This window comes from Zootermopsis nevadensis, unplaced genomic scaffold (assembly GCF_977971745.1).
Source record: "Zootermopsis nevadensis isolate Lab colony 2312 unplaced genomic scaffold, Znev_1.0 Znev_ptg000011l, whole genome shotgun sequence".
NCBI classification, from domain to species: Eukaryota; Metazoa; Arthropoda; class Insecta; order Blattodea; family Termopsidae; genus Zootermopsis; species Zootermopsis nevadensis.
In genome coordinates this window covers 1082379-1104643 of record NW_028259143.1, presented here as the reverse complement: position 1 = coordinate 1104643, position 22265 = coordinate 1082379, and the positions used below count along the sequence as shown (strand labels likewise).

At 38.0% G+C, this 22265-nt stretch overlaps 4 protein-coding genes across 7 annotated transcripts; 1 reads left to right on the top strand and 3 right to left on the bottom strand.

Moving 5' to 3' along the window:
• Positions 1 to 15: 15 nt before the first annotated feature.
• On the bottom strand, positions 16 to 10884 carry LOC110834695 (uncharacterized). 2 transcript variants are annotated; one of them, XM_022074131.2, is made up of 4 exons: positions 10752 to 10884; positions 9950 to 10072; positions 1429 to 1840; positions 16 to 524 (listed from the first exon to the last, which is right to left on the bottom strand). In XM_022074131.2, exons 2-4 carry the CDS (start codon positions 9997 to 9999, stop codon positions 267 to 269), a joined length of 720 nt encoding a protein of 239 aa, XP_021929823.2. In that variant the 5' UTR covers positions 10000 to 10072; positions 10752 to 10884; the 3' UTR covers positions 16 to 266. The 2 variants fall into 2 exon arrangements, with proteins under 2 accessions (XP_021929823.2, XP_087203138.1); XM_087347012.1 differs by lacking the exon at positions 10752 to 10884 and having other exon boundaries at positions 1429 to 2233; positions 9950 to 10737.
• A 17-nt stretch (positions 10885 to 10901) lies between these two features.
• Positions 10902 to 19469, bottom strand: Gmd (GDP-mannose 4,6 dehydratase). Of its 3 annotated transcripts, none has more exons than XM_022074129.2 (8): positions 19333 to 19469; positions 16689 to 16760; positions 16058 to 16300; positions 14362 to 14554; positions 13941 to 14173; positions 13373 to 13588; positions 12451 to 12519; positions 10902 to 12009 (listed from the first exon to the last, which is right to left on the bottom strand). In XM_022074129.2, the coding sequence occupies exons 2-8, from the start codon at positions 16758 to 16760 to the stop codon at positions 11947 to 11949; spliced, it is 1089 nt and encodes a 362-aa protein (XP_021929821.2). In that variant the 5' UTR covers positions 19333 to 19469; the 3' UTR covers positions 10902 to 11946. The 3 variants fall into 3 exon arrangements, with proteins under 3 accessions (XP_021929821.2, XP_021929817.2, XP_021929820.2); XM_022074125.2 differs by lacking the exon at positions 19333 to 19469 and adding an exon at positions 16913 to 17100; XM_022074128.2 differs by lacking the exon at positions 19333 to 19469 and adding an exon at positions 16962 to 17100.
• On the top strand, positions 17158 to 19235 carry SmD1 (small ribonucleoprotein particle protein SmD1). Its single transcript, XM_022074133.1, has 4 exons — positions 17158 to 17297; positions 17697 to 17773; positions 18207 to 18404; positions 18490 to 19235. Exons 1-4 carry the CDS (start codon positions 17284 to 17286, stop codon positions 18558 to 18560), a joined length of 360 nt encoding a protein of 119 aa, XP_021929825.1. The 5' UTR covers positions 17158 to 17283; the 3' UTR covers positions 18561 to 19235.
• Positions 19231 to 21482, bottom strand: LOC110834694 (coiled-coil domain-containing protein 167). Its single transcript, XM_087347013.1, has 4 exons — positions 21342 to 21482; positions 20714 to 20808; positions 20180 to 20352; positions 19231 to 19606 (listed from the first exon to the last, which is right to left on the bottom strand). The coding sequence occupies exons 1-4, from the start codon at positions 21438 to 21440 to the stop codon at positions 19599 to 19601; spliced, it is 375 nt and encodes a 124-aa protein (XP_087203139.1). The 5' UTR covers positions 21441 to 21482; the 3' UTR covers positions 19231 to 19598.
• Positions 21483 to 22265: the final 783 nt, after the last annotated feature.

The window sequence follows — 22265 nt, the reverse complement described above, 5'->3', positions numbered from 1 at the left end:
GAAGTGATCACTTAATGAATCTCGTATTTGAATCCGTTTATTTTTTTTATTTTTTTTTTTGTTTGTTTAAATTAAACCCGACTGAAACAAAAATAAAATTAAACTTGTGACAAAGAAATGTCCGTGTCCCCGAACATAGATTGGGAACCACGGAATTCAGGAAAGAAAGACCAATTTATTCAATTTCTTAACAAAAATATCATTCTAATTAACCTACACAATTCCGTATTTTTAGACAAATCAAGTCCTCGTGTTTGTTATTATTATTATTGAAGTTTAATCGAAGATTTTCCTGGCCTAGACGACACGGCCGATGTAGGCATTTTCATCAGATATTCTATCGTAAATAAGGACGGTTTGCTGGGGGTGAACTGGTCCTCGCCCTGTCTGATGCCTGTCGAGTCCTCCTCGCAGACCTGCTTCTGGTCCTTTGGACTTCCAGGACACGCGACATCCACGGCAATCAGTGGCGTAGTTACCGCGAGACTGCTGTCCTTAACATCAGCAACGGCAGAGTTCGCCAACTGCAAAATAAAATTTCTTTTATCAGTTTCCAGGAGTGTATACGTTACCCGAAATCCGTCTAATTACTTTGTCCTACCCAAAATTAGAAATTCTTATCGCTGTCAGCAAATTTTTAAACTTCCTAAGTTAAAATTTCTAGTTTTGCCTAGGATAAGCTAGTTTTCAGACGGATCTCGAATGTTGTCGATAACACATTTACTAAGCAGATCATACCACATCTATATTTAATTTTTAAAGTACCCGGCTCGGATACCAATCACAACCCATCATACTAGTGGTTTCCATGGTTACACTTAATTCCATTCGTTTGTTTACTTATCAGCTACATATCGATAATGCAAACATTATTTTATTTATTTAGTGTTCCGTCTGACGACAGGTCCATATGAACAGGATCCTTCCATCCTTTTCTCGGACTGGGACCTGTTCATATACGTTCTTGGCAGATGATCCAGAAGTGGTTTGCCATTGCCTTCTTCTGTGTGTGAATGGAGTAATTGTTGGGAAGCCCCCGGAGGAAAACTCCGTGTTGCCTAGACCACGGCCTTGCCCAACACAAGTTATAAATTCGGGCACCGCCGGGAATCGAACCCGAGACCCCAGGATTACAAGGCCAGCCAGCGTTCTAGTTTTAATTAGAAAGCCCGAAACGAACACACCATTTGGAGTACATTGACACGACAAAGACTCCTACCGGGAGATAGACGAAGCAAGTGGGACCCCTGGGTTTTAAAGGGTCAGAAAACAAAGTGAATATACGAAATCTGTATGAATTTTGCGGTTTAACCGGGTAATCACCGTACCTGAGCATAAAATGTGTGATATTTCGGTTCGTAAACGTTCATCATATAAGTTTACAAGCACAGTGACGGTAAAGAACTTTGAGGTTATGTCTGAACTTACCTGCTGGTGCACTGAACGCGCACCAACCCGTTCGGCCCGCTGTCTTCTGGGTCGACGTCGTCTGTAGTTTCCTCGTTCAAACATGTCGGCCTCACCCGGATCCAAAGTCCAATAACTACCTTTCCCTCCGCCATTACCGCCATCAGCGCTGGTCTTCTCCCGCGGCACTTTGACGAAACAATCGTTGAGACTCAAGTTATGTCTTATTGAATTCTGCCAGCCCTGTTTGTTATCACGATAATAAGGAAACCTTTCCATGATAAACTTATAGATCCCGTTTAATGTTATCCTTTGATTTGGAGCAGATGAAATGGCCATTGCGATCAGGGCGATGTAAGAGTAGGGTGGTTTTTCGGGGCGGGGGGTGTGTTGCAGTAGGAAGGGTGGTCCTGTAACTTTCCCTCCGTTGTGGCTAGGTAGAAACAAAGGCAAGTGATGGTCAAATACGAAGTGGTTGGTATATAAAGACGTCTTAGCAAAAGGCATTAGCAAGGGAGAGAAATCTTGAGAAATTGTTGTAGCAGTTCCTGAAGACGTCGGAAGAGCTGCGGCTTCGGACAGTGCCATGAGATGCTGAGACGCTGGCAGCGCCGATACAGGGTTGTAACCACTCAACATGAAACCAGCGACGTCATTGTTTTCTTGCTGCTGGTATGACACGAAATTACGTAATGCCGGAAGCATCTTGCAAGAAATGTCAATGTCAGGTTGCAAGTACGTGGCTCCCAAATCGACACACGTACGAGAGAAAACTAAGTCACTCAGTTTGACGACTTATGCACAGAAATTATCACTACGTCAACACCTGTTATGACGATAACATTAATTAATATTTAACGTAAAGAAAACTCACTGTAAATCCAGTATCTTGTGAGACCGCCATCAGAATTAATTTATTACTTTTATAATGTGTGTTGATCTTATATCCAGTCATTATTTATATATCTCGTCACATATAATATTAATATAATAATTAGTAAGGTTCGCAAAAAATATTGTAGATAATTACAACCTTGAAACAGTCATTTCAGACAAATTCTCGTCTACTAAAATCAAAACTATTTTCCTTTTCTTATTTTGCTATACCCCGAATAATTATGTAACCTGTCACACATGATATTATAACTTTATAAATCGTCACAAATGTACGACGAACATAAATTATCCGCGTATCTTGATTAATATGTTACACACAGTAAAATATCAGAATTCTCTTAGCGCAGAACACCGGTGGACCACAGACAGAGACGAAGTGACACAGCTGTTAGCTGTAACACGACTGATGAAGAACGAACACTAGACGAAACGGATGGATACAAAAACAAATAGTTTGTTGAAACTTGCAGCGCCCGACCAATCGTAATCCGTCTACCGAACGAGAGTTGTTTAATTCTAACCAGCATCGCGAATGGGACGCGGGACAACATTGAGCAGAGTGGGAAGGAACACGGACATTGGATCACCGTATCCAGTGTCTGTCCAGGAAGACATCGCCTCGACTTAAAATGTTTCGCGCATTCTTTACAAATTCACCTTTTCTTTTTTAAACGAAACACTTCGGAAAGCGGATTCAAGTCCCACATTTCGAAATTACAAACAGATAATTCTAATTCAAGACGACATTACTTTAGCATTAAGACTCCACGATTATTGACAAAATTAAAAATAACGAGACGGGCATGTAGCATGCATCGAAAATGAGAGATAGTACAACATTTCAGTCTGAAAACCTGAGATAAAGTAGCCACTTTGGAGACCTAAGTGTAGATGGTATGGTAATATTAAAATGAATCTCAAAGAGATGGGGGTGTAAGGATAGGGAATGGATTCCTCTTGCTGACGACTGGGTCCAATGGCTGGCTATTGTGAACACTGTAATGAACATTCTTATGCCATAAAAGACGGGGAGTTTATGACTAGCTGAGGTACTACAAGCTTCTCTACGCGGTCGCTGCTACTGTTGCTAGAATTCCTATTGAGTGAGTCAGTGAGCAGTGGGGCGAAGGGGACCCTACGTAAACAATATAAGGTATCAGTTTACACCTACATACACTTCCAGAGGGCCCCTCTTCCAACGGGAGGTCTTTCCCCTCAAACAAAGGCCCAATATTAACCAATCAACATACACATGTTGAAACATGGGCCACCCACGAGGCTTGAACTGAGACTCGGAAATGATCTGCCTATTAGAATGTTAAGAGACACTGCGATATTACGAGGTCTCTCAAAACCTTTTCTGGGATAAAAAGAAGAATTTCAACATGACCTACTCTGTCGACGTGTTAATGAACATGCAAAGAACTTTAAAAAAAAAATTCAGTTAAGAAAACATTAGTTTTGTAGGATGTAGTTCCGTGTAATCTGGTAGAAAATGACCCGACGTTTCAGAGATGCTGACTGCTTCCATCATCAGGGCGATGAGTAGGTTAGCTAAGTTTTGCAGAACGTAATTTTATTACGGGCGTAGGAGCAACGTGTTGAATGCGTTACAAACAACTCAGTCGAAGTTCAAGTACAGAGCAACCTGGAGAGATACGTTCCGAGTATCTGTCGGATCGTGTGCCTGGTCTGTTTCAGTAACAAGTAAAACGTTACTGAAACAATGTAGTCGCTTATTATGACAGTCCATTGAATATATAATCCGACTGACCAATTTTCTATGTTTTACCCACGTGACTTATAAATTTAACGGATGTCAAACAGAGAAACAGTAGCAGATATAGATCGCTTTTGAATTACCATATCCGATTATCATCGCCTTGCAATTAGACCAAAGGCGAAGGAAAACAGATTGAAACAAAAAAATATGAAAATATGCATGAAAATATTTTAACATCGCTCAAGAACAGTGCGCGAAAAAAAAGAATAAATAATAAATTTAATTTGTTAAAACAGCCGAAAATGTTCAATGGTTTTGATGTTATTTCCACACTTTATGGATACAAAGGGCTCGAAATTAAGGGCACGTTTTTGCATTTAACGAGCTCTAAAACCTGATACAAATATTTCACAAAATTTATAAGGCTTCATAAGATATTTAAAGATGTAATATTCTCAGTGAGCCTACGACGTATTTTTGAAAAGAAAAGAAAAAAATTCAAATGGATGAATCTGCATAAAACGCGAACGATTGTAAAAGAACCATCAATCTAGAATAAATATCCAAAATCCGTATACTTATAAAACGAAGCCCAATCAAAATAAATTCTGAGACTAAGTTTAACAATTTTGTGGTCGGTAACAGAACAGACTTCGACTGAAGGAGACCATCCCTTCTGCGTTTAATGCATAATAAACCTCATTGTTCCACACGTTAAGTCGTAAAGTGTGGTATGCTATATACATCTGACCCGGGTCAACACCAGGACCCTCCCTGACGTGGCCTGCTAAATAAAAGTGCCTGTTTGTCTTCTGAGGGCATCTGGTAGCACTGATGCACCCCCCCCCCCCCCAGAAACACAACTTCCGGCACGAATGCCCCTATCTACTACAAATCACTTACGTTTTATTTGTTAAAAGAGCCCATAAATGCCACATTTATGGTGTACTGTGTAGTTTTTGGCGCGCGATTAACAGTGGATTCCAGCTTCAGTAAAAAATGAATAAATATACATTAGACCTCTGATATATTACCGGAGTCAGGTCTCAAATATTTCTTGTTATCTTCAAGGAAATATCTTTAGAACACTGCGTTTGTGATCAGGGCCAGAAATTATCCGCGTTTTATCACAGGAGAATACGCGATTTTGGGTTATTAATTAATCAATTAATTAAAAATATTAATTAATTAATTAAAATTTGTACTATTCAAAAAAATATCATTAGGTTGATAAAATCAGGAAATATGGGATTGGCGGGGCATAAAGAACGCATGGTATATATATATATATGAGAAATACGCACGGAATTTTAGTCAGAAACATGACACACATCTACAAAGGTTGGCCTCTAGAAAACCTGGTTTTAGCTGGATTCTTCTGGTTCAGGGTAGGGTACAGTGGCGAGCTCTTGTGAACACGGTAATGAACATTCTGGTTCAACAGAAGTCTGGTAATTTCTTGACTACTTAAACGACTATCAGCTTCGGAGTGACACGGCCAGCAAATATCAACAAGCCATCCGTGCACTGACCACAGCCTGAACACCAGGAAACAAGGTACAAGTGTCGAAAATCTTGCTGTTGTCGTCGTAGTTAAACTTCAAAGACTATGTTTTCCCAGCTGAACGCTTTCGTCTGTACCAGTGACCCATGGCCTCCGCTGTTTACATTGCATTGATACGGGTGTGTATAGGCGTGGTGGTCCCATGAAAATTTTCCAAACAAATAAAGAGGGCCTTCCTAAATAAACCGTGTTGTTCCTCCGAGGTCAGAAGGAGACTGCCATCCGAAACACGACATTGTCAGGCCAGTCTCTGAGAACAGTAGTCACGTGATAAGAACTCGCCAATCGCGTCATTAGAATGTTTAATGGAATGGAGGTAAAACTCCACACATTCTTAACCGGTGGTAAAGCGAAGAATCCTTGTCTCTGCCAAGAATCAAACCCCGATAGGTCACATTTATTTTAGGTAAAGACGGCCGAAACAGCACTCAGTTTGAGATGGAGGTCGTCGTAAGGCTGGCTTTACCCCTGCCTGCAGAGCTTAAGAACGTCGTGGGAGAGAGGAAAATTGTCGAAGTCCCCGCCATGTTGTGATTTGTGTATCAAGACAGATGAATCTCTGTATACTAAGCTGCCAAAATTTTCACACCCCTGCCTCGGGATCTGAAACACGCGCACTACTGAAAGGCTATGCTTTGTTTCTACGTCTGACTACAAACGTGGAGCTTAAACCATGAAAACCTATAATAATTTTACTTGTTTGTATATGCATGAAACTTTGTCTCAGACATAAACAAATCAATAGTAAGGGAATTAAGGTTTTAGAGGACGGAGGCACGAATAAAAGATTTGAACCCAAGAGCAATGAAGTGACAGGTTAGAGAAAAGTACGTAATGAACATAATTTGTATTCTCGGCCTAATATTATTACGATAATCGAGTAATTGAAGTCGATAAAACGGACGGCGAACGTGGAGACATGAAAAAGAAATCATGCAAATTTTTTATTACAAACCTGATGTAAAATGACCACTTACAAGACCTCGGCGTAGATGGCATCATAATAAAACTATCACGTAAACAGGATGTGAAAACGTTGGTAGGATTGATCTGGCTTAAGTCAGTAGACAGTGGTTCTTGTAAACACGGTAATGAAACTTAATGTTCCATAAAAGTTGGTAAATTTATTGATTAGATGAGCAACTGTTAGTTTCTCATTGGATTGTTTCACATAGCCGATTGGTCAGTTACGTCTGTCATTATGAATTTCTACATGTGTCCAGCCTCAGGTTTGGTTAGAATGAGTTAAATTCGCGAGGCGGCAGCGAGAGATTTGGAAATAAAACATGGAGGGACTTCGTGACAGCTGCTGACACCTATCGTCTTATATTGTTTGCTAGCCTTCATCTCTCGGAAAACAAAACACGGGCTAGAAGCGCGTATCGACAATTCGCTCATTTCCTTACCGGAGTCACGAACCACATTCTAACGAAGACACAAACATTTGGCAGTGCAGTCCAGTATAAACGGGACGACGTTTCAGAGATGCTGTCACCATCATCAGGGCGAGCAGATGTGATGATATTTCCCCTAATAATAATGGAGACAGTAAGCATATCTGAAACGTCGATCAATTTCTACCAGACTGCATCCAAAAAAAAAAGACGCCTTCATCTTCGGTGCTGTGTCAACTTGACATCTCATTTCGTACCTGGAGTCGAATCCTTCATAAACTTACCACGTAACTATTTAAGATATATCTCGCCTTCCATGGGGGTGAACTGAGGGGATGGGACAGGAGAAATGGATGATATTAAAACGGCTCGGGATAGAGTTCCGAAGTAAATTTTGCAAGCATTTCTCATCTCCCCACAACAGAAAATCCTGCCACATAAATGAAAAAAAATGACATTTTCAGACTTCGTGGGGGTGCATTTATAAATTCTACATTTTGGTTTCCACAAACACGGCTCATACGATAGGCAATATGTTAACGCGATCTAAGATTCTTCTAGATCTTTGATAAGGCGAGAGAACGTCTACTAGTCACGAGCTGCAGTGTCAGATTTATGCGTGCAGTCAGCTCAACTCCATCTGACCAACGTGGCGTTTGTTTTAACAAACAAACAAACCCCAAAATGAAAGGGATCCTCTGTGTGAAGTTTCACTCTCAAGTGCGGTCATTAAACACTGGCTTTGGTGGGGGGGCGGGGGGTTGATTTATTGCTGTCTGCCACAGTGCCACAAGACACGCTGAACTAACAACTAACTACAGCATCACAGTTTTTGATGCTTTCAAGTTGCCCGTTTAACGACAATCTCTGTGACCGACTTTAAAAGCATATGGCGAGCAGAACACGAAACAAGCAATTATCTTCCAAATCCAGACTTATGTTTGTTATTCTTCGGAACATTTTAAATGTTTTTAAAAACATACCTGGGCCCCCTTCTTTTCTGAGAAATCCAATGAATTTTTACCCCCTAAGACTTTGAGAGAGTTATCATCCCACCGCTACATCCAGAAAGTAATTTCTCTGCCTGTAATAACAAAGTGACTGTCACGGGGGGCGGACGGATCAGACATAGACGCGTAGATCCTAAACATATAAAGCATTTCGTCATAAAAAGCTCTCGTCTCCTTGGTGACTTCACTATTTCTGTGTTTGTATGTTACACATATGTGACTATATTCCTACCTCTTCGCTCGCAGTCAAAGCTAACCGCTATGTGCATGTATAAAGTCATAAAAAACCTCCTCCCTGTGGAAACCGACACAAATCGTAACTCTTACTTCTTTTGGAGGACATGACAGCCAGCACCTAAGGCTTCCAAAATACATGCAGTTCAACTGCTAGTTTCGTTCGTAATGTGTTTTCATTCGACCATTTTAATGTTCCCACGAAAACCACAAGCACGCACACATAGTTTCCGGAATGTTCTCTTTTGTTTATTTACGTAAAAACCCACAAGAGAATGGTGCCTAGAAACCCACAAAGTTCAAACACAACAATACGCTTTGGTTATGACCGTTTGTTGGCTGCAATAGAGATGGAGGCACCCGCGTGGGTAACCGCCAACTGTACGTCTAAATGTATCCTTTTCATTGTTGTCCTCGCAATAAGTTAATTTTACAAACAAACAATGCTTTAAGACACTTCAATAAGAAACTAATCAACTCCTAACTAAAGCCTAGTCGTATTCTATTTACAGATTTGAATTTGTTACGTCAAAACGATCCATACAAGTCACATAATTTGTATCTGATTAATAAATGGGGCAGGAGCCATCTTCAACAGCTGATGGTCGATATCCTCCCCCCACCCTCCGCAAAGGTTCATTACAGTGTTCACAAAACCTCGCCACTGAACACTATCCCGAGTCAAGGCGTTATAATTCAAAATTTAAAATGTAAAATTCGTGAAGATTACCTCCCCTATAATATTTACAGTGCCACTGTGTTTCAGGATGTGTGCTCATGCCCCCACCTTCCCCCAGGGACATGTACAGCTGTACCGCGAAGTTTATCATACACTGCTGTGTGTTTGTATGGAATAGCCAAGGTTTGGGAAATAAGAAAATAATCACGCGAATAAGATTATAAGCACACACACAGGAGAGTATAAAAATAAATCCCAACTGCGAAAACCAGATAACAAACAACACGAACTCGGGAAATAAGGTTCTCATATTTTATCAGTGAGAACGAAATTCAAAAAAGTAAAATGGAATGGATGAAATATTACCAAGACTGTAATGAAATAAAGGTGGGAATAAAAATGACAACTTGACTTGACTTTCATAAAGTCAGAAGTATAATAAACCCTGCAAAAGTTTCGTAGTTTCAAATTACAAATGAATTTTTAAACAATATATAGAAATAAGAAAAAGGAATTTTGTCGTAGACTGTTTCGCATCTCGAATTATCACCCCCTGAATTTTCCATAAGTTCGGGCTTGCACTGATGAAAACAAAATAAACTTCGTGTTTGTGTTTAAGACACCAAAACTCAAACCCCCTTCACCAGAAAATGATGACGGTAATAACACCAGACCTGGAATTCCCGTAAGTTACCATTAGTCAAACAACTTTCTTGAATACTTATGCAAAATATTTCTGAACAGAATTTTGGGACCAATTTATCTTGCCCGAGGTATTATGGCAATGTCAGTATCTTCCTCAAAACGGACGAAGTTCACTTGATTTAATACCAACCCCTAATCACTACTCAAAATTACCCTAACAAACATCAACTGAAATTTCTTAAACTCAGCAGCTGATACAGCATTATGAAAAAGGAACATATGTTCAGCTGTCCCTGCACTAAACCTCCAAAATGACCTAGACTGTTCCGTTACTAGAAACAAAGAAAAATGTGAAAACTCTCTTTTAGAGACTTTCAATAGATTTCAGTCATTTACCTGGTACACACGACGAGACATATTCTTCTTTTCACAACGCCAAGCGACATCTTAAACCCGTCGCCAGTAACAGCAACGCAACTCCGTCAAGCTTATCGTCCATCTGCTTCCATCCAGTTATACCTGGATAACAGGGCATAAGCTTCACTCGCCAAGGTTAATAAAGCAAACACCCGTGCATCACATCAAGACGTCACTAAAATTGCTGTTTTACATCCAAGAGATCCCTGTTCAAAACCCAAGCCAGGTTCAACATAACCTTAAAACAGAGCTCCCTTTCATAACCAAACTCTTCAATTCACCTCGCCAAACGTAAACAAGACGCTAAAATAGAAAATTCTCGTGTTTTTATTTTGCGTGGATTTATTGGTTGTTCTTGATTTAATCCATCATATTAGGGCTTTTATTAGATATTTCTTGTTAATTAAAAATGTGAAGCTGAGTACCATAAAAAATGTAAAATTTCCTGATGGAATATTAGCTTCTCAAGAAAAACTCTGTTCAGTGCAGTTACTTTGTTAATTATGCGTAGGAATCTTACTGACTCATCAGTCTGGAACAATTAAACCGAGCGGGACAGAATTTTCAACACAAGCCCTACAACCTACGTCTATAAAAATTAAGGCAGAATTACTGCGGCTGTGGAAGCAAGCTACAGAGGAATCCTCATTTGCGGACGGACACTGATCAAATACCTCGGGCCTTGTGAAACTGCATCACATGACCTGTCAGGCTGTAGTGGACCAATGGACTGTGTCTTAACAAAACACTTTAGGATTATAATATATAAAATATAATTTACCTTTTATTTTTATGTCTCACTCTCAGCGAACATAAGTTGAGGCGTTGAACGGACAGGCATCTTCAAAATACGCAACCCTGCAGAGTCTGATCAAATCCACTTCCTCGGTAGCTGTGGTTTGAAAGGCTGCTTCAATTCAATTAAAAGAAATTTCTAATTGCACGTTTATTTGTTTTCACGAAAAAGAAAGTTTTACACAAAAGGAACAATTGGTTTTTGAAAATAAAAACAATTTTCTTTCACTTCTTATAAAATCATTGTTTACCGAACAGATTTTACAAACTCTTTGGCACAGTGGCCGAGCGAACGGAGACATTTAGAGATAAAAGCCTTCCGGAATGTTGTGCCATAGTCTGGCAAAAATTTAGTGACATTTCACAGGTGCGTACTGCCCCCATCATCAGGGTGATAAATATTTTGTCTTTCCCTTCAGTTCTGGGAGACAAAAGGTACCAAAAATCTTCCACTTTGAAGGACCACTTCCTCCGCTTCATTTCTGTCAAGTTCTTCACCTCTGCCCAAACATTCTGTGGGTATAAAACTTCGCTCCCCTCAGAAGAAAAATTTTGCTGGCCACTCTTATACAAATTAGAGGGATAGAAAAGGACATTGTGAGGTCTTCAAGATCCTCAAAGCAACAATAACCAAAACATAAACATAAAAACCTGAAGCTGCTGTCATTTTCTGTTCAGATACACAAAAAAAAATAAAAATGATACCGAACGCTGAATAATGACGAATGATACTGGAAAAAGGGGAAGTATAGCAGCACAAGAACTACGAGTCATTACCATCAGGTCACTAAAGGAGAGCTGAAATTCTCACGGCCATGCAGATTTGTACGCAGATATTTACCTTCAAGTCTACATGGCAAACATCAACATAATCAGCAGCACTAGCTCCCGTTCAGAAATTCTCACCGAATAAAAAATTGAACAAAAATAATTTTAAAAAATGCAGTGAAATTAAGACGCCATGTACAATATATATAAAAGAATACACGTATTTTGCGTGTGTTTTTATTCATTTCTAACACGCGACCTTGTGCTCGTCATGTTCAAGAGTCTTTTAATTACACAGAACAACACCTGGTCCCAAGCTTTGAAGATACGTGCGTTCTTTTGCTTTAAACATTACATATATATATATATATATATATATATATATATATAATGGAAATGCACTTAAAAAGTTATTATGCAACTGGATTCCTCTTCATTAATTCCAAATCTGATTCCATCATATCTTTCACCAAATCCTAGAACAAAATATAACATCGATTATCTCTAAATTGTGACTGTGATTACCAATCGGGATTTCAGATAATTTTACTGCAGTTCAACGAGGCTGCCCCCTCAAAAAAAAATCATGATCGCAATCTACATCATTAATATCAACTCTTTGAATAACATGTTTAAATTTGGTGGAGAAATATTTATTGCATACATTAATCCCTCACTTTCTATCTTGCATTTCTTCACACGTTTCAGACGTTTCCTAACAGTAACTACAGACGACTTTTGGAAATAAGCACAAAAGGGAAAAAAAAACATAAGTAAATATTATTTCTCATGAGATACCATAATCATTATCTACATATCCGTGTGTATGGTAATGGGAGATTAATTAAATAAGCAGGAAGATACTTTTTAACATTCACGACTACAAGATATTTTTTTATGTCTCTTCAATTACATACCTCAAATGTTACTTTTGGTTTCCATCCAAATTTCTCACGGGCTTTACTGGGATCTCCTAAAAGCAGCTCCTAGTACACGCAAAAAGTTTACATTAACCACGGAAAGCATTACCAATTTCAAAACATTAAAATCCAAGTGGGGCATACACTTTTAATTCCTCTAAAATTTGTATGCATCCTTCATGAAGTTCGAAAGACACATAAAATGCCACAAAGATTTTCCTACTTGCACTGTACTGTCCATAACCTGAAATCATCTGTAAAATAAAACATTTTTCCAGCCAGCATCACAACTGAGAAATTCTTTGCGAGTGCAAAGCTGAAAAACATCAAAGTGTCGCTGATTAATATCTACTCAACATGACACCAAAAATCAATATCACACATGTACAGCAAACACTTACTTGAACGATACATTACATTCGTCCAGATGGGCCACTCGATAAAATGTCAACAACTTTTGGTAATGGAAAGTGTAGTTTTACATCTACTTTTTACGGTCATGAAAAAAGCAAGACAAAAAAATCATACCCACCTCCCCCTTTCTACCCTCATCATATTTCTATTTGCACATCTGTCTCTCCCTCAGTATGAACCACTTTAAATCACTTCGCTTATTTCTGACAGAACCACCAACTTGCACAGTGAGTCATATTTGGTACGCTATGATGTGCTAGGTTGACACCACCTGCGGGTTTTCATGGTTTATCTCGGTCCCCCCAGGAAACACCAGGAAATTACCTTAAATTCAGTAGTTATTACTTCCTTCCACATCCTTTCCAATTCATCACTTAAAACTCATAATTTCATTTAACGTCGTATAATCCGAGCTGCTGGCAGGATCATTAATGAACTATAAATAATGAAGCTGCTAAATGAAGACATCGAACCAAAGCCACGTAAATAAAAAGTAAAAACTTACAACTTCAGTAGGGCGAAAGTATCTGGGATTTACTTTCACTCTGACAATGCCCGTGTCCTTTTCATAACCAACTTCAGCTACGCCTTTCCCCTTCCACAAAATCTCTTTTCCTACGAAGTTAAACGCAGCTTCAACAAATTCTCGTACGCTATGAGTCTCACCAGTCGCAATCACAAAATCATCGGGTGAATCCTGCTGAAGCATAAGCCACATTGCCTGCAAAAATACATGTCATATTTTCAATAATTACAGCGCACAGTAACTGCAATCACCGCAGACAAATTTTAATAGTAATTAACATCAGTAGGATTTTATTTCGTGGAAGGAAGTACGAAGATGGCCGTCTTCTGGGTTGTAGTGCTGTGTAGTCTGGTAGAAGTCTACTGAAATATCAGAGGTACTTGCTGCCTACATCACCAGGGAGGCACATGCATGTCGGTAAACTTCTACCAGACTACGTGGCGCTACAACCAAGAAGGCAACCACCTCCAAATCAAAATCAATCTCATCGCAGAGTGCATTATAATTTACGTACATCGCGGAATTGTGAGGTGTCTACGTCGCTTACCTCTACATAATCCTTCGCATGTCCCCAGTCCCTCTTAGAATCCAGGTTACCCAGCTCAACGTATTCCAACTGTCCGAGACTAATCTTTGCGACAGATCTCGTAATTTTTCTAGTTACAAAATTTTCACCTCTTCGTGGACTCTCATGGTTAAAAAGGATTCCATTACAGGCAAACATCTGATATGCTTCCCGGTAATTCACCACTATCCAGTATCCGTACAACTTGGCACAGGCTACAAAAGAAATTTAAACATCTCAATAATGAAGATGGCTGCCTTCTGGGTTGTCGCGTTGTATAGCCCGCAGAAGACAGCGATCTTCAAACTCACTGTCATGAAAACCTCAATTCCTTCATCTCAATAATATTTTGATATGAACAATAAGTTAATCGACGTTAAGAATTAAATTATACGTTAATTACCGTAAGGAGATCGAGGATAAAATGGAGTAGTTTCCGTCTGTGGAATTTCATGTACTTTCCCATAGAGTTCTGAAGTAGAAGCTTGATAAAACTTAACTGATGTCTGTAATCCACAAGTTCTAATAGCATCCAAGAGCCTCAGTGTTCCTAAAGCATCTACTTCTGCTGTATATTCACTAAGATCAAATGACACCTGTAACAATCGGCAATAATTTAATTTTAATAATTTCAGAACACATTCAAGACAAATGTAAAAATAGTCAGTACTAGTATTAAAAGTAAATTAGCATCCATGACACCATGAACTTTTGTATTGAACACAATCTTTCATTATCTTTATCCAAGGAAAACAATTAAATATACCAATCAGGTTTAATAACAGTGCTACAAAACAGTCACTAACATATATTTAAAGGCCTTGATAACTTTTCTCAGTTTTCCCCCCTCTTTTAAATTATTCTCACATTTATAATCATTACATTTTCCTTAATAGTTGTTGGTGCAACTCAGTATATAATCTCCATTGTTTCTTCTTCAAGGTTTTAGAACAGTGCCACAAAAATTTTAATGTTCTATTGTTATACTAATTTGAGCTCACATATAACATCAGTTCGACACGAAGAAACAAAAGAAAGCAAACAGTATCATGTTAACAACATAAATCACATAAGCCTAAACATTCTATTGCTCGATGTTTCTCTAAACCCATCATGGAAATGCACTTTGCATTTGTGGCAGCATGTACTAATATCACCAAACCCAAAGAATACCTGGCTGTGACTGGAGATTTAATAACAGTTTAGTAGAGCAACAAATGGGGCACTGAAGAAAACTAAGAAATAAAATTCCAGAAATATTTCCAGCAATAGAAGAATCACTGCACTTACTGTGTAAGTGTGTGAAGGCAATAAGGAAGGAGATATGATAAATCAGTCAAAGAGAAATTAAAAAAAAACATGATTTTAACACAACCCAGAAATTTTATGGGTACAGCCTCATATCAAGTAGAACCCTGAAAATGGAGGCAACACATTCCTCTAAGGTGCTGGTTACGTACAACTGACATATTCACCGCCTACTGTTTCAATTTGCTGACATTCACCATTATTTTAAAAATGATTCAGTTTATGTTCTAGAAAACAATGAGATACTTTAATTCAGAATTAGCTCAGTCCATGAAGTATATGTCAATCATTTGGATAAGTACAGTATATTTCCTGACAGGGGCACTGGAGATGTTTCGTCTTTACTGCAACATCCAGCACTGACACCCTCGCACTCAAACGACATCAACACTCTGAAAGGGAAGATGAAGGACTGAGGTGGCTGACCAAACATCTCCTTCCAGTGTGTATGGTGAGACGGACAAGAGCATTATCTCCATGTTCCCATACATCTGTCACTAACTGAATTTTGACAAGGAGGTAACATTTCAAATTGTATTTATATGAAACTGACTTCATGCAGCAGAATTCTTCTTGAGAAGCTGATGGACACACAGATAATCAAGAAGTGCTGTTGTGTTGTTTTTTTAAAGAACCAAACAGTTCACTATCATATTCATAACAGCCTACCGATTGTTCTTACAAGAGCCAAATGAATCCAGTCTATACCCTCATTCGGACGACTTACTTTGAAATGACGACTATAAATTCTGTACCATAAATTGATTCAAACAGTCCCACAAGAAACTTACCTTCACATGACTTTGTGCTGCCAAATTATATATTTCAGTGGGTCGTACTGTGCTGATAATCTTCACAAGGCAACTACTATCTGTCATATCTCCATAATGCAGCTGCATTTTTCCCTCACGATGGGACTTAGGATCAGCATAAAGATGCTGAATACGGGCAGTATTAAATGTACTTGCCCGTCGTATAATTCCATGTACTTCATACCCTTTACTCAGGAGAAATTCTGCCAGATAAGACCCATCCTAAGAATGGCATGGAAATGAATTTTAAATCAAAACTTCACATCACTTATCGGTTAAGCAGACTTCAGTTGGGGCTTTTCGGTTAGCAAAATTTGTTACTTTTACTTTTGGTAAGAAAATGTCACAAATCCCTGAACACTAACCACTCAACATCAACATTTTCATTCATACTGATATGAGAAAATTATACTGAATATATGAAAATACAATTAGTATTGCACCCAGATTAGTTTTGTCAGCTAAGTGTTCAATTGTACAGGTGTGACATCCATTAAAAACTTCACGTATCTTCAAATGTACTGTTTCATATATTTATGAAGACAGTAATTCATGTTATCTTCAAAATTTTGGACACACAGGCAGTCAAAATATTCGAAAGCCCACATACCTGCCCCGTTATGCCGGTAATAAGAGACACTTTCCTGCCATGACTTGACGAACCATCGTCTCTTGAATCCATCTGAAATTCACGTACAAATCTTACATTACTAACCCTTTATATGCCACGAATACACAATAACAGTTTAACACATGGTAAGGCCAATATTTATTGACACAACCAAGAGATCTGTATCGTTATGAACACAATATGTAGCCTATTATCAAGTTTACCACATTAGGTGTGTGTAATGTATGTGATGTGAGCACTACAGATCCTTACTCTTTCAGGACATGGTAATTATGCAAAATCACAAATACATAAATTCTCATACACTTCTGACATGTTTAACAGCAGCCTGTAATAGCATGAAACTATGAGCATCACGTTGGTACACATGGCTTCCAGCGCCGCCTTATTCGTTTCGACGTGTTTGTAGCACGCTCGACAAATTCTCTAAGATAATCAACCGAGGAGAACTGATACAACGTACATTACTAGGAATACGTTTTTAAAATGACTGTACAAAGAGAAGCTATGATTCGCACCCATAGCGTTTGCCGGTAAAATAAGTGAATAGTTGTGTCGGATATCAGCGAACATCATGAAATTAGTAAGGTATGTGGGGTTTATATCCCTTCCATGTAGACTAATAACATATTTTCCACATTTGTAGCATATTTATGATGATGTAGGCGTGCTATCATTTCAGTGAAGTTACGTAAAACAATAGCTTCTATTTGGTCCACTTGTATTGAACATTTATTTCGCCGAATATTTTTATATATTGTGTTGATGGATAATTATGATGCTGAGTTGATTTGAAAAAATACTTCCAACTACGAATTTATAAAGCTTATCTGCAGACAAACCGATTAAGAATTTCTGTAACTGTTAAGTGACCGGTGTTTGTATTTTATATTGTTTTCACTGTACAAATGTTGCACAAAATACAAATAGTCTTAAACCTCCTCAAATTTCAGTTGATTTAAGTAATGGTAGTATTTTATGTTTCAGGTTTTTGATGAAATTGAGCCATGAGACAGTTACCATTGAATTAAAAAATGGAACCCAAGTTCACGGAACAATAACTGGTAAGTATAAGCCATATGAAATAATGTAAAAGTTTGTTCTGCAGTGAGCGTGGCATAGCATTTAGCTCAAAATATAACTAGCAGTTAACCAGACTGAAAAAGTGGAATCACACATAACCCCAAATTTTTTTACTAAATTTACTATTTTGTTACACAGCATAATTAGCCGATATGAATTCTTGTACAGAGCTACTGAAAGCTTCGTGGTGTTTAGAAAATCAGGGTGACTGCACACTTCAACATGTATAAAACTGGTTTTGTGAGAAATGAAACTGAAGTAATTACCATTTCACAGGGTATGTGGTGCATAATGAAAAACAGAATTTGTAATTTTTGCATAAAAGATGTGCAGAGTTCATGGCAGAAGGAACTACGATAAATTTGTTTTTCCACAACTACCTGAAATCTGACATCACCTTATGACTTTTTTTAGGTGTGGATGTCGCTATGAATACTCATCTGAAAGCAGTGAAAATGACTGTAAAAAACAGAGATCCAGTACAGTTAGAAACTTTAAGCATTCGAGGTAACAACATTCGCTACTACATCCTACCAGATTCACTTCCCTTGGAAACGCTTCTAATAGACGACACTCCAAAAGCGAAAGCAAAGAAGAAGGAAGCTGCACGAGGTACAACAAACTATTCTAAATTCCATTATATGTGGAGTCGCACCAAAATTATCAGTTTAACTAAGCAAGCATATCTTATTCACAGGTGCGAGCCGGGGTAGAGGACGCGGGCGAGCCAGAGGACGAGGTCGTGGAAGAGGTAGAGGAAGGCGATGAAGGGTCCATGCATATTTGGTGCACGGCGTTTTAGCAGTTTATGAACGGTTATACTGCAACTGTGAACTTTGGCACTTTGTCTTGTGATAAGTGGACTCAAGTGTGGAGCGCTGAATAAATGCTGTGTTACTAAAGTGTGTATCATATTCTGAAGTATGTAATGATTCCTGTGACAAAACTTCTTTTAATGTGACTGTAACAACATTGTAATTTGCAGACTTGGTCAGCTCATTATTTTCGTTCATAACGTATATAATCATTTGAGGTTCTCATTGGCAAGAAGCATGAAGGTTGCTGTTTCACAGTTGGATCCATTTACCTAATCAAGAGTTATCCCACGCGATTAACGGGACACTAGTCGTGCTTTGTCTTATATGAAGCTGTTATTCTTTCCAGGTCCCACTACATATACTTAAAACACGCCCAATGAAAATTAAGACATCAAAATCATTATGTGTTCTTGATAATGTTCTGGGTTGTGATTCTGTGCAGAAACATATGGAGGTAGTATGTCGTTCTACCTACGAGTCTGTGGTGTCATGACCCAGAAGAATGCGATCTTCACAACCATGAGAACCTCAAATTTCACATAATGGGTTCTTGTTCATTACCTCTTTGCCATTAAAATTTGTGAAATTCATTTTTTATAGTAAATAAACAAAACAGTAACTACAATGGTTTTTTTCATTAAATAAACAAAAGCATACCAAGAACAATTCCAGAGACAAATTATACATTGTCTTCTAAAATTTCTTCAAAGAAGTTTACTTACATATGTCGCAGGAGATGTTGAAAATGTTCACTTGCTGTACTTTCAAGTTATACAAGACGCTTAAAGATTAATGTTTTTTAGACTTCTTCCATGTGCAAATTTGTGCAGCAGAACTTATTCTTTCAAATATCCCCACAAGAAAAAAAAACTGATGAAAAGCCCATAAATGGCTTATAACTCATTTCATGAAACTGTTCAAGGTTTGCATGGACTGCTTCATATATGCATCTGAAGAATTTAGGATGTATCCGTGAAGTTTTTATCTGTCAGCTGCCTGAAAAAAAGTTGCAGTATATGCCTTATTTGTCTCTCAAAATTGTTTCTGCATAAAATAATCAATAATCCTACATCATGGACTGGAACTTCAAAAAATTATTGTGGGTACTGAATCATGGCTGCACTGACTCATTAAGTCACTTCAATACCAAAGTTTGTCATCAAACATTACATTATAAAACTTTACACTAAAATTGCATATTTTAATCAAATAATTTATAAAATACAATCAGTAAAAAATAAGTAGTAAAACCTCACAATTCTGATCAGTCTGAATTCATAACTTTTATCAGACTGATGTTACACGCACGCTAATAATTGACGAGAACAAATCCACTGTCACTTTATAGTCAATCTCACAACACTGGTTCAGGAACTACGGTTTTCCATTTCAAGATGCATTAACTAAAATTCAAACACTTTCTAATTGATATCCATATTTTTTAAAGAACAGTCATGTAAGTTTAAAAAAAATATATTTCATAAAAAAATCCATTGCATTGTAAACTCTGTATCAAAATCAATAAACTTCAATAAATATTTCACATTTATGCATAACCTATATACCTACTTTTCACAGGATTTATAACCATTACATAAATCCCATATATCAAAAAGGCAAAGAACATGATCATCACAGCCACTGCAAACGTCTTACTGTTCTCTTTACGTAGATTTCGTATCTCAGACTCATTCTGCGTTAGAAGACTCTTCACGTCGGCCAGTTCCTTTTCTAGCCTTTCTCTGCAAAATTGAAGATATTGCAGACTGAAGCACTAAAATACGTCAAGAGTTGTACTGCCATGTGGACTTGAAGGCACATTCCAGCATTTTGGAGGACAATACTGCCACCAATAAGTGTTAAACCCCCCCCCCCAAGACAAAACACTGACATTTTCACCACCACAATAACACCAAATCTCATATGATGATACAGCTGGTTTTTATTCACATCAGAGTGATGTTATTAAATAGAATTTTATTGCAAATGATACCCAACTGACTTCAATTTATTTCATACATAAGTATGAACAATTACAGTGTGTCATCTTTCCACATCATCTCTTATTATTTATAAGAAATTAAATGTATGGAGCACACTTACCTTTCTTCCATAGATATTAAATGTGATTTAAGACTTTTTTCTATTGCTTGTACTTTATAAAAGCATGTTTTTACTGATTCTTCAGCTTTTTCAATCTGCAAAGAAATTAATAAATTATAGGAGATGCAATGCCACTATTACTGAGGTCCATACTACAAGATTTGGACCGATGTACACCTTGACAGTGTATGTAGCCAATAAAAACTAGACAGGAAATTATTTTGGATAAAATGTTTGAGACTGGCAGACATAACCAAAATTCTTTGCAGTACTTTGAAATGCAACTATCAGTTTCATTATGTATATCCATCTGTAAGTAACAGCATCCAAACTACAGGGCCATTTTTATGACACTTCATTCAGAAGGCTTACATTAATTTGTACAGCAATTTTCATTCTGATTCAGTTTGGTTCGTTTTCAAGGTAAGGAGATTTTAACTAATAATTTTAAACAGACATATTCACTGATGTGATAACCTCATACCTCGTTATAGTGAGACAAAACACTGAACATCCAATATATATTGTTTAGGCATGTGGAAGACTAAGGAAAATTGTTTCTAGCTTTCAGTAGTGACTTCAGGATCCTGCTACACTATTAAAACTCATTAAATATACGTGTACGTACCTCTGATATTATGGAGCACGTATTTTTCGCCATTATTGTAACCTTCCAACATACAATGCTCAACTGACAAGAAACCGGTGGACTAGGAACAAATATCATCTATTACGTCAACAACACATTCTGCACAAACAGATTGACAAGTACAGACTTTACGCAGACAGATTACAAAATATGCATCACTGCTTACACAGACACTGAACATGAAGTAGAAACACAACGAGGACGAAATAACCTATCCTCCAGACTGCCACATATTAAACGCTACTAGATGGCGGTGTGAAAAGCAACAACAAAAAAATCGTGCTTCCAAGGAGACGCACATTGCAGTCTACGGAGAAAAACCAACCTCAATACTAAATAGGTTTACATTTGTTACAGATAAATACTCATAACATGCCAACCACATGTTAATATACAATCCGGGCACAACACAGTAGCCTCCAGTACACACTGAATGGTCACCCCCCCCCCCAAGAGCCAGTCTAGTTATATAAGCTACAAGAAATATCCCTTGTCCTGCCGGGGATTGAGCACTGGTCAACCAGTTCCTTGTCATACATTATATTTACCAAGGAACCACAGTACCTGGCATTTATAAGAAAATAACTTAAATATTTTCTGCCACATTGAAATTACACAGGAATGAGCAAAGGACAATTTTCTTTCAATATCGCAAGTCATGCCACAAAAAAAAACTAACACATTGCGAGCCTCAGAAACAATGACACATGAAAACAGAAAATTAGTTACATACAGAATGGCAGACAAAATTACAGCATATGGAGAATAAAGTTGCATCAGTGTCAAGTTCATGATGTCTGACATGGACTGCACTGGAGTCCATACTGAGAAAACTGGCCATTTTAGCATCGATCAAGCCACAGTAGTACCACTATACATTACATGGCATCACACAAGAACATA

What these genes read in the sequence shown, in the direction of transcription:
- LOC110834695 (XM_087347012.1), bottom strand. Translation starts at nt 2,112, where the DNA reads ATGCTTCCGGCATTACGTAATTTCGTGTCATACCAGCAGCAAGAAAAC. An exon ending in CGCGTTCAGTGCACCAGCAG is followed by an intron (nt 525 to 1,428) that starts GTAAGTTCAGAC and finishes TTTATTTTGCAG; the next exon opens with TTGGCGAACTCTGCCGTTGC.
- Gmd (XM_022074129.2), bottom strand. Translation starts at nt 16,760, where the DNA reads ATGGATTCAAGAGACGATGGTTCGTCAAGTCATGGCAGGAAAGTGTCT. An exon ending in CAGCACAAAGTCATGTGAAG is followed by an intron (nt 14,555 to 16,057) that starts GTAAGTTTCTTG and finishes CGATTGTTACAG; the next exon opens with GTGTCATTTGATCTTAGTGA. An exon ending in ACTTTCGCCCTACTGAAGTT is followed by an intron (nt 12,520 to 13,372) that starts GTAAGTTTTTAC and finishes TGCGTGTACTAG; the next exon opens with GAGCTGCTTTTAGGAGATCC.
- SmD1 (XM_022074133.1), top strand. An exon ending in AGTTCACGGAACAATAACTG is followed by an intron (nt 17,774 to 18,206) that starts GTAAGTATAAGC and finishes GACTTTTTTTAG; the next exon opens with GTGTGGATGTCGCTATGAAT. An exon ending in GAAGAAGGAAGCTGCACGAG is followed by an intron (nt 18,405 to 18,489) that starts GTACAACAAACT and finishes TCTTATTCACAG; the next exon opens with GTGCGAGCCGGGGTAGAGGA.
- LOC110834694 (XM_087347013.1), bottom strand. Translation starts at nt 21,440, where the DNA reads ATGATATTTGTTCCTAGTCCACCGGTTTCTTGTCAGTTGAGCATTGTA. An exon ending in CGTGCTCCATAATATCAGAG is followed by an intron (nt 20,809 to 21,341) that starts GTACGTACACGT and finishes ATTTCTTTGCAG; the next exon opens with ATTGAAAAAGCTGAAGAATC. An exon ending in TTAATATCTATGGAAGAAAG is followed by an intron (nt 20,353 to 20,713) that starts GTAAGTGTGCTC and finishes TCAATTTTGCAG; the next exon opens with AGAAAGGCTAGAAAAGGAAC.